Source organism: Spermophilus citellus (assembly GCF_964194105.1).
Source record: "Spermophilus citellus genome assembly, chromosome: 2".
NCBI classification, from domain to species: Eukaryota; Metazoa; Chordata; class Mammalia; order Rodentia; family Sciuridae; genus Spermophilus; species Spermophilus citellus.
In genome coordinates this window covers 234,607,076-234,621,328 of record NC_138183.1, presented here as the reverse complement: position 1 = coordinate 234,621,328, position 14,253 = coordinate 234,607,076, and the positions used below count along the sequence as shown (strand labels likewise).

The following is a 14,253-nucleotide window of genomic DNA, read 5'->3' as shown; positions in this document are numbered from 1 at the left end:
ATTCAAATTAAATGACTCACCTTATTAATAGCATGAAATAAGAAAGACCCAATTTCTTCTTCTGGGATAGTATAGTTATTAATACGGGAAAGCAATATCTGAAAAATTCAAAAGAAAGACTGACTCAATTGAAAATAACAGGAAGACATTTGAAAAGAATATCTATGCCTGGCAGTTTTAATTTGAGGTCCCAGGGAGCAACTACTTTGAACAGATATTTATACTCATTATAAAACATGAAGTCATTGATACAAGAACAGTTGCTGACCTGCTCACATGTACTAATTTCCTTTAACTTAAAAAAGTTATTATTTTTTTACATACACACACCCTTAATCACATGGCAATTACCATATCCCATTAAAGTCAACCTGAGCATCTAGAACCCAATGAGAAATTATTCAGAAGTTAACAGGCAAAATCTGATGTGATAAAAATCTGCTATCTTCTCTGGTTGGAAAGCACCAGATCCCCAGTTAATCTATGTTCTTGTAGTACTGGTGTAACTCTGAGGAACTCTAAAGCCAAAGATCATAGTCTACTTATCTTTGCATTCAAACACCCAAAATAGTACCATGCAAATGGTATTTTTTGCCTCAATAAATGTTTGCTGAATTTAAGTAGTAACTGCTTATAGTTTTGAAGTTAAGCTTTTTCAAAAGGTAGAGGTAATAGTTTGTTTTTTCTATTAAAAAGGTAATTATTTCAATTATATCTATGGAATGGTATCATTCAGTAATAATGTCATATATAACTATTAGGAATTAAAGAAAACAGAATGAACTTATTCATGATTTTGCAGAGTGGTTATAAACATTCCTAGTCATATATAACTGTTAGAAATTAAAGAAAACAGAATGAACTTATTCATGATTTTGCAGAATAGTTATTAAGTTGATACAGATTCCTAAGAACCTCATATAGGGCTGAAGAAGAGTTGATAATAAGATCAGGGAAACAGAACCTTCAAGCTTTCAATTTATATAAACTTCTGTAGGTTTGAGGATGCAAAGCTAAACTGAAGTGATCAGAATGGCCTCCACTGGGTAAGATGCAAGTTCTGTGTTGTTCATCTTTGGAACCCTCTGGGTTAGAGGATAAAGAGAGCTTAGGTGGTCTATGAAACAACAACCCCAAGGAACCTTTCCTTTAAGACTGACTTCTCAGTCATTTCCTTAATTCTCTAACTTTATCCTTCCGTTTTATAAACTTAAAGCTCAACAACTGCCTTCTCTCAAATTTTTGTTCCATCTAAGAGGCTTCTGAAGTTACCCAGAATGGACGGCAATAAACACCAGCCTAAGTGAGCCTTACTTTTCGTGCATGGTCATCTGGTATTTTGGCTTTCAGATCCATGCGGACCTCTAATTCTTTGACTAAGTAGGACAGAGTGTGGCTTTTTCTGAAGTCAGTTATGGAACAGTCAGGGGTTTGGGCCTCTTCTTCTGAAGAATAATCATCACTGTTGAGTTCGTGGATCCTGGCACAAGAAAAAGGAACAAGATTCACATTTTCAAAGTTTGGGTGAGTTCAAGATAAAGACTTAACCTTTCAAGTCCAAGGCCGGTGCTCTCAAAGAACCGCCAGATGACAATCATGCAGAATCAGGTGCTTTGCCAAATCCATCAGCACTTGCCTGAGTCCTTTGTTCTCTGGAGGCAGAAAATATGTTGGCAATTCCCCACCAACAGGGACTCTAGGGTAGCTTTCTGTACAATCTGTTCTTTTGGGCCACAGGATATGCTGCTTGTCCTAAGAAATAAACAAAGCTTCTCATAAATTTCTTTGGAGTCAATATTTCAACATAAAGTGAACTATTAGAGGAATTTAGGTATAATAGGATAACTGAACAGAAATGTAATATGTTAAGACAACTATACAGTGGTAGATTCTATAATGTTCCTTCTACTGTGGTTTATTAGTCTAAACCAGTCATTCCACCTACTTCACCACACACTGGTTCAGGGTTGGGCAGGCCTAAACCAGTTGAGCCAACATGTCACAGGAGAAGTTTGCTTGGGGTCTCTGGGAAAGAAAAACAAGTCTTAGTTTTTTACGTTACATGTAAACAAAAAAGCATGTGGTTCCAGTTGCTGTTGGCTGTCATCTTATGACCATGAGAAAAATAAGTTTTGGGATGAAAACAATACTGTACATTGAAGAATGAAAGAGTGGAAAGGAATGAGCCACTGGTGACATCACTGGGCCACCAAACCTGAAGTTTCCTATCTATGGACTTCCTGAAATAATAGGCAAGTTTTCTTTTTCTTTTTTACATATATGTTTTTTATCCTTTATTTATTTTTATGTGGTGCTGAGGATTAAACCCAGGGCCTCACATGTGCTAGGTGAGTGCTCTACCACTGAGCCACAACCCCAATTATCAAATTGTTTATTACATGTATTTCTCAATAGAATATAAGACAAGGAGCTTGTCTACTATGTTCCTAGTACTAGCCTGGCATACAGCTGGGAATTCAATAAAAGAATGCTGATTAAATATATGAAGTTTATAACAACTTTATTGGGAAGACCTTGAGGCTGAACCTGTATCTTCTTTACCTACTACCTAGCAGATTGCCTTCCATTAAACTTCTATAAACTCATAGAAGTTTAATAAATGTTTGCTGCACTAATCCAAATAGTGATATGGATCATATTAATCACTGAGGTTGAGGGCCACTACTGTCTGTGGAGAAAACCTGTTATTATCCTCTATTAACTTACCCTATAGGCATCCGAGTCCCGACCCCAGATCCATAGAATAGAATGGGCTACAGGAGAAGACTTGACCAAATCTCTGATATCACTCTGATTTGCCGGAACATCAAAGTTCACAGACATCATACTAGAGGTTGATGAATCCTCACCAAACTAGAAAATGAAAAGAAAGTCAATCCAATTGTGAGTGGAAAGAGAATTATGACCAAAGTTTAACTCATACTGAGGAATCTAGTAGATATTCACAACTAGGACATCAGAAAGTAGGTCAGCAGTAAAGCAATCAGATCTTTTAATTTTAAGAACTACCCCAATAGTATTCTCTCAAGGATAACACAATTAACAACTTTCAATCAACTGTGCTGTTGAAATATCAGAAAGATAGTATGATTGTTTTCCTGTCCCTCCCTTTGCTTCCTTTTTATGCTTTAGTCTTTTAAAATTAATGATCAACTAATTTAGAAATCTGGTTCATTATTCCTGTCCCCTGCAGAGACTAAAATGATTACTACTCTATAAAATTACTGTGCTATGGATAGAAGCAAGGAAGCTTTAGAAAGCATTCCTAAATGTTTAATATAGCTGTTAGAAATTAAAGATTATTATTAATCAATTCCAAATACAAACCTTACAGGTAAAAGAGGAAGTTAGGAAATGAAAGAACATAAACATACATAATCTTCCTCCAAACCAAGGTAAAACAATGTATGATGTAAGATTCTGTGGTTCTTATATATTTCTGAAACTCTGATACAAAGAACAGGACTGGGGATGGAACGGGATAGGAAAAACGTGAGAAAAAAGAAAGAAAATGACAAATTTGAAGTCCTTGGTCTTTATTTTAGAAATAAATTCTTCTATTATATAGTAGTGATATGATTATATGAAAATAGAATGTTGGAAGCTACACTGATGCAATGCACTCTTAAGAACATCAAGATATCCAAAAGTTACACTGGGTTTCAATCAATTTCATCCTAAATATTCCTTTTAAATGCCTGGATTTACGACAGGGAGCTAGAATCCCAGAGAGTATAAATCTGGCTTTTCTTAACCTTTTCTTGAAAACCAAACATGGGATATTGCTAGGAAGTGGTTTATAAAACTCTTATGAAGCTTTTGGTTTATGTTACTATTTCCCACTTAAACGCCCAATTAATTTTTGTTTCTTACTCTTTATAATGTTATCTGAATTTTTTAAGATTAAAGGGCTTTTTTTTTTTTTTTTTTTTGTGATTTGCTTTCCTGACTTATTTTAACTGCTTATCTCTAGAAATTTCTAATCTATGATTAGGACATGATGCATTTTATCTAGGATTAAAGTGTTGTTTTATTTCCAATATTCTTTTTTAATGGTACCTGGCATTCTGGATATACTTACTTCCTATGTCACACAGCAACAGTTATATACTATTTAGTACCATTACATCTATGTATTATTTCTTCTTAATTAGACAGACTAGGATGGTGTGGATATGTGTGTTTACGTACATGTATGTGTATTTGTGTGTACACACAGACATAAAGATGAGAGAAAGCACACACTTAGCCATGGTGCTGAATAAATCCTTCTGTTGATAATGACTGTTCTGTTGATGTTTTTGGTCTAGGCAACCTAACTGGACTGATTTTGGCAAAGGGTATGGTCTTACATTTAAGTATGTCTTACTCTTAAGGTTATGAGGGGAGACAAAAGCTTCAAGTTAAATCATATATCTTACTCTTATGTCTTACTCTTAAGGTTAAGAGGGGAGTATGTCTTACTCTTAAGGTTAAGAGGGGAGACAAAAGCTTCAAGTTAAATCGTAATAACTACCCAATTCTAGGTCCCATGGTAAAGGAGAAAAGAATAAAATACCTACACATATATACATACAGACTGTATTCTGGGAAACAGAATGTCATCCATGGAGTAACTGAGTACTAAGAACAAAATCTGACTTCATAAACAGAGAGACACTTAAAACCTTAAAGATTTAAATGACAAGCACAAATTTTAGGGATCACATGTACAAGAAACTAAGGGAGGAAAATAATATTATTCTCAGATATGCAAAAGTTAGTAAGAATTAGAAGAGACCAAGAAAAAGACCTGAACATAGTCCACATTTTCAAAGATATCTCCTCGATGGTAGCGTACGGGTTGGTCCCACTGGCAATGTAAACTGTGCTGCTGGTTGACTAGACGGCATATCTGATGATTTCCTAGAATAAGAGAGAAGTTACATAAATGAGAAGTTACATAAATGACGAGCATGGTCAGCAATGCCAACATCTTTGTCTTGGTCCAAGTCATTTAGTTTCAACTCTGTGTTCCTCAGAACCTACTAGAGTACTTATTTACTTGGAGTACTTATATAGAGAAATATTCATTAACAGTTCATTAATGCATTCTACAGAAGTCCCAGTTTCTCCACATATAAAATAAGGGGGTTCCTCTATATCATAACTGATATAAAAAATAATTTCCAGAAAATATAATTGTAAAATCCATTGATTACATAGTTTCAAGAAACTTTGGCCATCTCTCTGGAGAGAATTTAGCTTATATACCTCCTGATTTAGTTTCAAATTTATATATAAAAGCACTAGTTGCCTTTGAGTATATACTGAGCAGTAAATAATCTTAAAGACTATCATATTCTTTACACTCAAAATAGCAGAGAAAAACCTGTTAGGTGGGTTGTAAAATGCTCTAAAAGTGGTCACAGCTAAGGTTCAAAGGTTAAAAACTTTCCAGACCAATGCATTAATCAAGGTAGGAGGATGGAATTTAAGGTATTCTATTAATTTATTCTCTGGTGTCCAGTTGTCAGATCTACTCCCTTGGGATTTAATAAGACAAAAACATTTTGGATATAAAGAAATCAGTGTTCTCCCACCAACCCAAGTTCTCCTAGACGATCAGTGGTTCTATATATTTTCTTGGATTAAAAAGTCTTTAAGAGAGTTTAATAAAATCTATATACCATCTTCTCCCCCAATTATACACATAAACAATTCTACATGTGATTTTGGAGATGATTTCAGACCCCACTCAATCTAATCCATTCACCCAGGTTAAGAAATCCTGCCTGAAGCTAGGTGTGGTGGTGCATACCTGTAATCCAAGCTGGGAGACTGAGGCAGATAATCACAAGTTTGAGGGCAGCCTCAACAATTAGTAAAGCCCTGAGCAATTCAGTGAGACCCTGTCTCAAAATGAGGGGGAACAAAATCCTGCCTGAAACAAATTCTAGTCTAAAATCTTATTTCTAATATAACGTTTGTTTTTAAGGGAGCAATAGGAAAAAAAAAAGTTAGCCTTCCTGCCAGTATTAGCCACAGAGGAGATCTAGGAAAGTCAGCTCTATACTGTTTTAAGGCTGCACAGAAACTACAATGTAGTCTTCTAGAAATGAATTTCCTGGCTGGGCATAGTGCTGCACACCTATAATCACAGCAGTTTGGGAAGCTGAAGCAGGAGGATCTTGAGGTGAAAGCCAGCCTTAGCAACTCAGAGAGATCCTGTCTGCAAATAAAATTCAAAAAAAAGGCTAGGGATGTGGCTCAGTGGTTAAGTGTCCCTGGGTTCAATTAAAAAAAAAAAAAAAAAAAAAGAATTGCCCAACCTGCCTTCTACTTACCTAACTGTGCCTCTTTTGCCATCTGAGTCTCATGGATGATATTTCTTAAGATTTGCTCTTCTTGAATCAGCTTGTGTTTTTCTAGGATTTCCTGCTGTCTCAAGTAGTGGTCATGCTGCTTCTGATACTCTTTTAACTCATTAAGTGTTCGCTGGAGGGATCTTAACATTTTTTAATAACATTTAATATCATTTTTAAAAAATTTAAAAAATAAATTTCAAAAACTTACTTAAATGCATATATTTTCTGGTTCTCAGCAATAATTGCTAGTTTTTTCCTGGCATTTAATGTTAAACCTGTACCACAATTTCAAGAATAACAGGGTGAAATAAATGCTATTCTTTTATTAGAACTTTGGGACAAAAACATGAGTGCAATATTTTTCCCTTAAAAACAGCCACCATAACATTGAATGGTTTGCTGGACTTTGAAGATGCCATAAAGAACACATTACATGGGCTGGGGATGTGGATTAGTGAAAGACTGCTTGTCTAGCATGCATGAGGCCCGGTGTTTGATCGCCAACACCATACAATAAAAGAAAATCACACTGTCTTGTTCATGGTGCCTGGCCAAGGACACAGATCCTCAGGGAGACCAGGCTAGAGAACAGCTGGTGTGAGCCCACTGCAGATCCTTCCCAAACCAAACTTTCTCTAAAACCTGCATCTTCCTCTGATGTTCCCTTTTTCTGTAGCAAAGTAGCACTGCCATCCACCCAGCTGTCTAAGCTAAGAAACAATTATCTCCATAAATGTTTACTGTGTCTTTACAGCAGAGATATAGATGTTTATGTTGATTTAAAAACATTACAGAATGCATACATGTATTAAAACTTCACAGGGCTAAATAATGTTATTCTCATATTAGAACTTGGGGACCACATACCCATAAATATGTATAATTTTTATATACTGGCTAAAATTTAGGCCTGGGGATGCAGCTCATTGGTATAATGCTTGCCTGGCAAGTGCAAGGCCCTGGATTTGATTCCCAGCACCACAAAATAACTAAATAATTTAAATAATGTATATGGTTCAAAAAAGATAAAATTCAAACACCATAAAACAAATCAAAATATACAAAATTAAATACACATATTTAATATGACATACATCTTTTTACATACTTAATAACTATATTTCCCTCCACAAAATTTCATTGATTCCACTGACATTCAAAGCCTTTTCCAGAGTCCTCTTCTCCTCTTCCCTTTTTCTTTTCATTCTGCTTAAAGTCAGGTAAGATTCAGGGCCATACTATCCTGCTCTCACACTCTAGCTCCTTGGTTCACAGAGTTTATCGGGGGTGGGCAAAGAAAACTTTGCTTAGAAATATTCTTCACTACCTGATTTCACTAAGTCAACTGCCTGGTAACATTTAGTCATCCAAACCTTATTATTACCTATCACGCTGCAACATATGGAGATTTTAGGAGCTCTAAAGATTGTGGAAGAGAGTCAATACAATAATTAAGAGCATATTACTGGCAGAAACAGCCAGGGCAAGTTCTGAACAGGTGTAATGGAAGTCTGTTACAAATAAGCAAGCCATCATTCTTCCCTTTTCACTACATTATGTTTTAAGTAGACTGGAAAATAAGCAAATACAAAAGTTCTAAGTTTCCATTTAATTCTCTAATAACCAAAGTAAGACTCAAAGGCCATAAGGTTAATATATCTGAGAAATAAACAATTTACTTCTGGGTTATATGAAGCTTCTCAACTGGTCTTGTTATTTATGGAATCAAACATATATTTTAATAAGTATACTGAAAAGACCAAATACAAAACAATTCCATTGCTGTATGACTTAACTCACAAATCTTATTAAAATGTGGGCCAAATAATGTTTCTCAACTAACATAACAACAGTCCAACCCTTAGAGCCAAAGGGGAGAAAGATCAAATATTTCACATACAAGTGATTTTACTGACATTGTATACTCCATAAAAATAACAATGACATTACTGACTATCCCCCAACTTCCCCACTCCCATCTAGATTCATAACAGTAATCCTACCATGGTCAAAACTATAAAGATTTATATGACAGCTTCACTGAAAACATTCTCTAGTTTCTGGAATCAATTATGTAAAATCACTGGATTTGGAGTCAAGGGGCAGACTTTCAGTGAAGAGGTAATTTTTTAATTCTCATGACCAAGTTAATAGTGATATTACCCCACACAATCTAACCTAAGGGTCTATGGTGCTAGTACTTCAGTAAAATTTTTTCTCCCAATTACCTATGTTGAGCCTCCAATTTCTGTTCAAGTTTTTGCTGACATAGAACAGCATGCTTCCTCTTTATAGCTTGCTCAAACCCAGGTTTGGCCTGCAAAGCATGGTCATAACACAGCACCGAGTGGTTATATTCTCCAAGCATCTGAAGAGACAAAAATAAAAACATACACATATATACACACACAGGAGGAAGAAATGTTAGCCATGGCCTGGTTGTACCTGTTCAAATGTCCTAATTGTTTATGACATCAAACCTACATCTCACTCTACAATGAACACTGTTTTGATCAATGATCAAATCCCCACAGTATGAAGGTATATACTGTAGTTGGAAGGTATTGCTATCTGTAAAAGGTGCAACCTGCACAATTTAAAATTCTAATCAATTTAATTATATTTCTTTTCCTTCAAGAAGCTAGTACTTGATACAGCATTAAGATTTTTCCTTCCCCCTAATGTCTTCATTTCCATTGTTTAGACTGAAAGTGGAAGGGGAGAAAAAATTCTACTATGAGAGGGGGGGAAAAAAAAGCAAAAGGTATGGCACATGAAACAAAAGTAGTATTTACTGCATATATATTCCCCAACGTGTAATAGCTGGTGAAGAAGTCACTGTCGTCCAGAGCTGCATGGACCACCACAGCAGCATCGGCAGAGAAGTGTGCTCTGTGCAGAACGTTTGCCAAATTGACCAGGGCAATGTCTTTATTTTGTCTAAAAGAGAAGAAACGTTGCTAGATGTTAGGAAAGAAACATGTGTTCCATGATTATGCATTACTATTTGACAAGGAAAAATGACACTTGAAGTCACTAGGCTCCAAATATCACTTTAAGCATGCTAATACATGGAGAAAATAATCATAATGCTTCATTTAAAAATTTTTGATGGTTTGCTTATTTAATCTAACAGCTACAAATTAGGCCCCCAAAATAAAAGTTGACAGACATTTTATGATTTTAAAGCATCTTTAGGGCTTATATTTGCTTTAAGAAAAGTTAAGTTTAATTTATTAAAATTCCTCTAGTCACAGTCCTGGCATTCATGTCTCAAATGAACTACTGGACTTCTACATTATATATTTTTTTTCCTTAATGGACATGAAAAGTGTATTACATAATTATCACTTTGAACTTTTTGACATCTGTGATTTTTTGTGTTGAGTCTAATTTCTTTGAACAAGGAACAAGTGGGCATAGTATAATATGATGCTGCTTCTTGTTATCTTATGTATTATTTCTTTAACAGTCCTGATTTATGTGGAGAATCAGGAAGTCCAGAAAAAAAGCACTCTTACCTGGAAGAGAAGTGAAGTGCTCGCATGGCACATTCCACTACCTGATATGGTTCATTTTTTATTCTCCAGTAAAATGAAGCCATGTTATAGAGTACCCATGAGGAAGAATTCTAGAGATAACAAATAAAAACTACAATCACATAAAACTCAAGACAGTTTCTTGAATTACAAATGTTCAGAATGAGCACGATTGACACTTTGGTTCTTCTGAAATTCAAGATGAAGAGCAAGACTAGTTATAGTAACAACAAAGCAGAGGACAGGTACAAAAAAAACTACTCCTGTCCAAAGGGCCTTCTAATCATCAGCTTGCAAGTGCACAGAAGTATGATCTTCATACAGAGATCATCGAACACCAGGCCATCATCCTAGAGGAGAAATAACACTGGAAAATCCACTGAGTGGCCACAACTTGTCTGGCCCTACTTCAGGAGTTTAGAAATTCACTTGTTTAGAAATTTCTAAGCAACTTGGAAATTGCTTTAATTTGAAATGTCTAAAATTAACATGTTACAAAGTTTTATATTGATGTAATATCTGAGTGGAAGTACAAACTACAGCAAATAGGCTTATGCTTTCATGAAGATGAATTCTCTTTTTTTACTTTCTTATGTGTATTTAGAATCCAATTCAAACCTTCAAGCTGTTAAAAATTAAATCTTTTGTCTATGATTAAATATATTAGTTAGTCAAGTTAAACTGAAGTTCAGATAGGCTTTTCCTTTTGTGGCTGGGATTTTTCATCCTCAAACACATTCTTAATTTTAGCCACAAAAAGGTCAAAACATTATCATGTCAAAAACTGGATCATGGGGCTGGGTTGTAGCTCAGTGGTACAGCGCTTGACTTGCTCATGTGAAGCACTGGGTTTGATCCTCAGCACCACATAAAAATGAATAAAGTAAAAGTATTGTGTCCATCTACAAACAAAAAAAAAACATTAAAAATAAACTGGATCATATCAAAAGCTCAGTGTAAGTTTATAAGTAAAGAAAGTTTTAAGTTTCTTCTGTGGAAAAAAAAAATCAGCAAAATTTAAGATAAACTATGAAAAACATTTGCAATACATATGACAACAAAGTTTAATACCTTTAATATACAAAGAGCTCACAAAAAATCTAAAATAAAACATAAAGAAAAATATAAACAGATAAAGAAAAAATATGGGGGCTGGGGATGTGGCTCAAGCGGTAGCGCGCTCGCCTGGCATGCGTGCGGCCCGGGTGCGATCTTCAGCACCACATACCAACAAAGCTGTTGTGTCCACTGAAAACTAAAAAAAAAATAAAGATGTTAAGAATTCTCTCTCTCTCCCTCTCTCTTTAAAAAAAAAAAAAAAAAGAAAAAATATGAAATTGCTAATAAGTATGTAAACTACATAACTTCAACAAGAGAAAGACATGTAAAAGTTTCCTTTTACAAGCTGGCAAAGATTAAAGAGAATGCCAGGACTCACTGTTGGTTACTCTATATATTAACTCCATAGCACTGTTAACAATAGAAATGTTAAATTACTATAGCATTTCTGGGGGACTAGCTGACATGTATACAAAAAGCCTTAAAAATGTGATTACCCTTCAATTCCCCATAATCACACTATTAAAAATGCACCCTTTTTCTTGATACACAGTGCTGTGTATTTAAATAAGCTGTATATAAATGTTACAATTATATATTTTATTTAATATCATTATAATTAATACTGCTTAGAAACTAACCTGCATTTATGATACTCCTTTGGCATAGAGAAGAGCAAAAACTGCTATCTAAATTCTCACATGTTATCCTGAATGGTACATTTACAAATTCCTAGGTCCTGTTACATAATTCCCTATTTCATTTTTTTAAAAGTAGATGTTCCCTTAAAAGAAAATTACAGAAAATTTTATTGCTGGTCATGATTCATTTTCTGTGTCAGAGAACAGTAATAATCTATATACTGTGTGTAGATATAACAATGTTATTTTTTTTCTACACTCAATATAAATAATCTAGCCTATAAACCCTATTAATTATATTAGCTTAAAATTTGCTTTTTCATGAATTAAATAAATAAGACTGTTTTAAAAAATAAAAGTCCTTTTTTAAATAAAACTTTTTAGTATCTCTTTCTGGTAAGGAAAACTAATCAATCTATCCTATTGTTGAAATACATGGTTTATAGCAATACAATCATAATTTAAAATCATCCTCTAGACAATCCAAGAAGACAGCTATTTTCTGAGAGAAAAATTTTTTCTATTGTCACAGAGTCTCCTGACTCTTGAGTCACTATTACTTACCTTCTGTAAGCCTTCATGAATGAGGTGGCCAATGTCATCTATACTCCGTCCTAATCGTTTAGATAGATATGTAAAGACCGGATCTTCTTTAGGTAACAGAGGTGCGGAAAGATTAATTCTCTCTTGTACACCCTACAGAAAAGAAAAAAAAAAAAATTGGGGAGAGGGGGGAAACATAGTGAAAGAGTGTATGACATAAAAGTTCACAAGTAATTCAATATCTAGCAGCATTTATTTTGAAGAAATTTTAAGAAATGAGAGATATTTGCAAAATTATAAAGCTTTTTGGGAGGAGAAAAATAGTCTTTATAAGCAAGAGGCCAAAAGAAAGAAAAAAATGCAAAAAAAAAAAAAAAAAAATCCAAAAGTTGTTTACTTACTCGCAAGTGCTGAAAAGCATGTATACTATATGGAAGTTCTAGAATTTTAGTGCAATCAGGTTGCTCAGGGTCTGGAGGGACAGGAGATTCTGTATCTATATAATCTTCAGGGCTAAAGCAAGAAGCAATAAGTGAATGGAAGCTGTAATAAACAATACTTTAAAGAAATGTCAAATTTCCCCCAAGTTCTCATGGCATCTCAACCTTAAAACCAATGTTGATCAATACTCGTAGTTTTTCACATAGCAGAATGAGGAGCTGAATATTTTGGTAGTTCAAATTAAAGGGTCAGGAATTAGAAAAAACTATGTAGGTTATAGAAATGTTAAGATCCTGACATTTAAAAAAATAATAGGGCTAAACACTTTCTAGAAGTGTTAAATTACTTTACAATTTCATTGACAGTTTTTCTACATTTTTACCATTTAATAATTTTTAATGGGGTATGAAATCTATCTAAATGTTTTAATTTGTATCGTTTGATCTTTTCTAAGAAACATTGTTCCCCAAATGTATTGGCCGTTTGCTTCTTTTTTTAATTTTTTTTTTTTTTGAGAGAGAGAATTTTTTTTTTAATATTTACTTTTTAGTTCTCAGCGGACATAACATCTTTGTTTGTATGTGGTGCTGAGGATCGAACCCAGGCTGCACGCATGCCAGGCGAGCGCGCTACCGCTTGAGCCACATCCCCAGCCCGGCCATTTGCTTCTTTAAACTATATTCAATTTTCTACTTTAGTATTAAATATTTTTTAATTGATTTATAAGAATTGTACACATAATATGTATTTTTAATTTTTTAATTTTAATAAAGTCATCTGTTATTGAAATTGAATCTCATTACAAAAACAATTTCTTACTGATTCGAGAAAAGTCTCTTAGGAATAAACAATTTTATTTTTGGAAAGAAAATCTCTTTACCTGATGTCTTTGCTCTCCAGAGTTATGTATGTGCCATCATACAGATCCAGGTCTCCTAAGGGCACCTTGGCTTTGATGCAGTCTGGATCTTCTTTATTATGTCTCTGTTCTAGTCCTGTGTCTCTGTCCTCATTCTCTTCTATGTGAATTTTTTGAGCAACTAATTGTTTCTGTTGGGAAGGAAGTAAAACAGAATAGATTTTTTTTGATATTCCAGTCTAAACACCATTGAAAATAAAGGAGAATTTCATGAGTTTGAAGTTAGAGAACCCTCTAAGAAGGAAGAGGATTTGAAAACTGCCTGAGTTAACTTAGTTCACAAAAGCATCTCTAAAAAAGTGTCCTCATACAGAAAGTCACAGAACATGACATTTATATACTGAGACACAAGTGCCTTTACAATATGATTTCTGACTACCTATAAAGAAAAAAGTCTGACTACCTATATCTGCCAACTGATCTTCCCTGGTATAGAGTAGCTCTGAAATTAAAAACCTTTTTTTAAAAAATTAAAACCATATTTTATTTAAAATGGATATATGTTAGAACAGAGTTAGACTCAATAAATATCAATGAAGTACAATTTGAGAAGTTACAGGAGGATATATTTCAGCAATCTAACAGTGTAGCAGACATAAGAATCATCAAATTTGAAGCTTTAAAGCATAACTTATTCAACCTAAATACTCAGCTAAAACTTCTTTGAATTGTCTAAACCCATCATGTTGTTAAAGTCCTTCAAGATATAGAGCAGGCTGCTGCTGCTACCTGGGTGCTCCAGG

The 14,253-nt window shown here is 34.3% G+C and overlaps 1 protein-coding gene across 4 annotated transcripts in view; it reads right to left on the bottom strand.

Moving 5' to 3' along the window:
• TTC17 (tetratricopeptide repeat domain 17) overlaps positions 1-14,253 on the bottom strand; it is a 110,044-nt gene that overhangs the window by 74,964 nt on the left and 20,827 nt on the right. For all 4 annotated transcript variants that reach the window (XM_081264974.1, XM_081264975.1, XM_081264977.1 and 1 more), the window contains exons 3-14: positions 13,472-13,641; positions 12,552-12,663; positions 12,172-12,303; positions 9,890-9,999; positions 9,164-9,308; positions 8,597-8,736; positions 6,348-6,508; positions 4,814-4,926; positions 2,728-2,874; positions 1,637-1,752; positions 1,315-1,480; positions 21-98 (exon numbers count right to left, since the gene is read on the bottom strand). In XM_081264974.1, the coding sequence (XP_081121100.1) occupies positions 21-98; positions 1,315-1,480; positions 1,637-1,752; positions 2,728-2,874; positions 4,814-4,926; positions 6,348-6,508; positions 8,597-8,736; positions 9,164-9,308; positions 9,890-9,999; positions 12,172-12,303; positions 12,552-12,663; positions 13,472-13,641 (1,590 nt within the window). The remainder of the gene's footprint in view (positions 1-20; positions 99-1,314; positions 1,481-1,636; positions 1,753-2,727; positions 2,875-4,813; positions 4,927-6,347; positions 6,509-8,596; positions 8,737-9,163; positions 9,309-9,889; positions 10,000-12,171; positions 12,304-12,551; positions 12,664-13,471; positions 13,642-14,253) is intronic.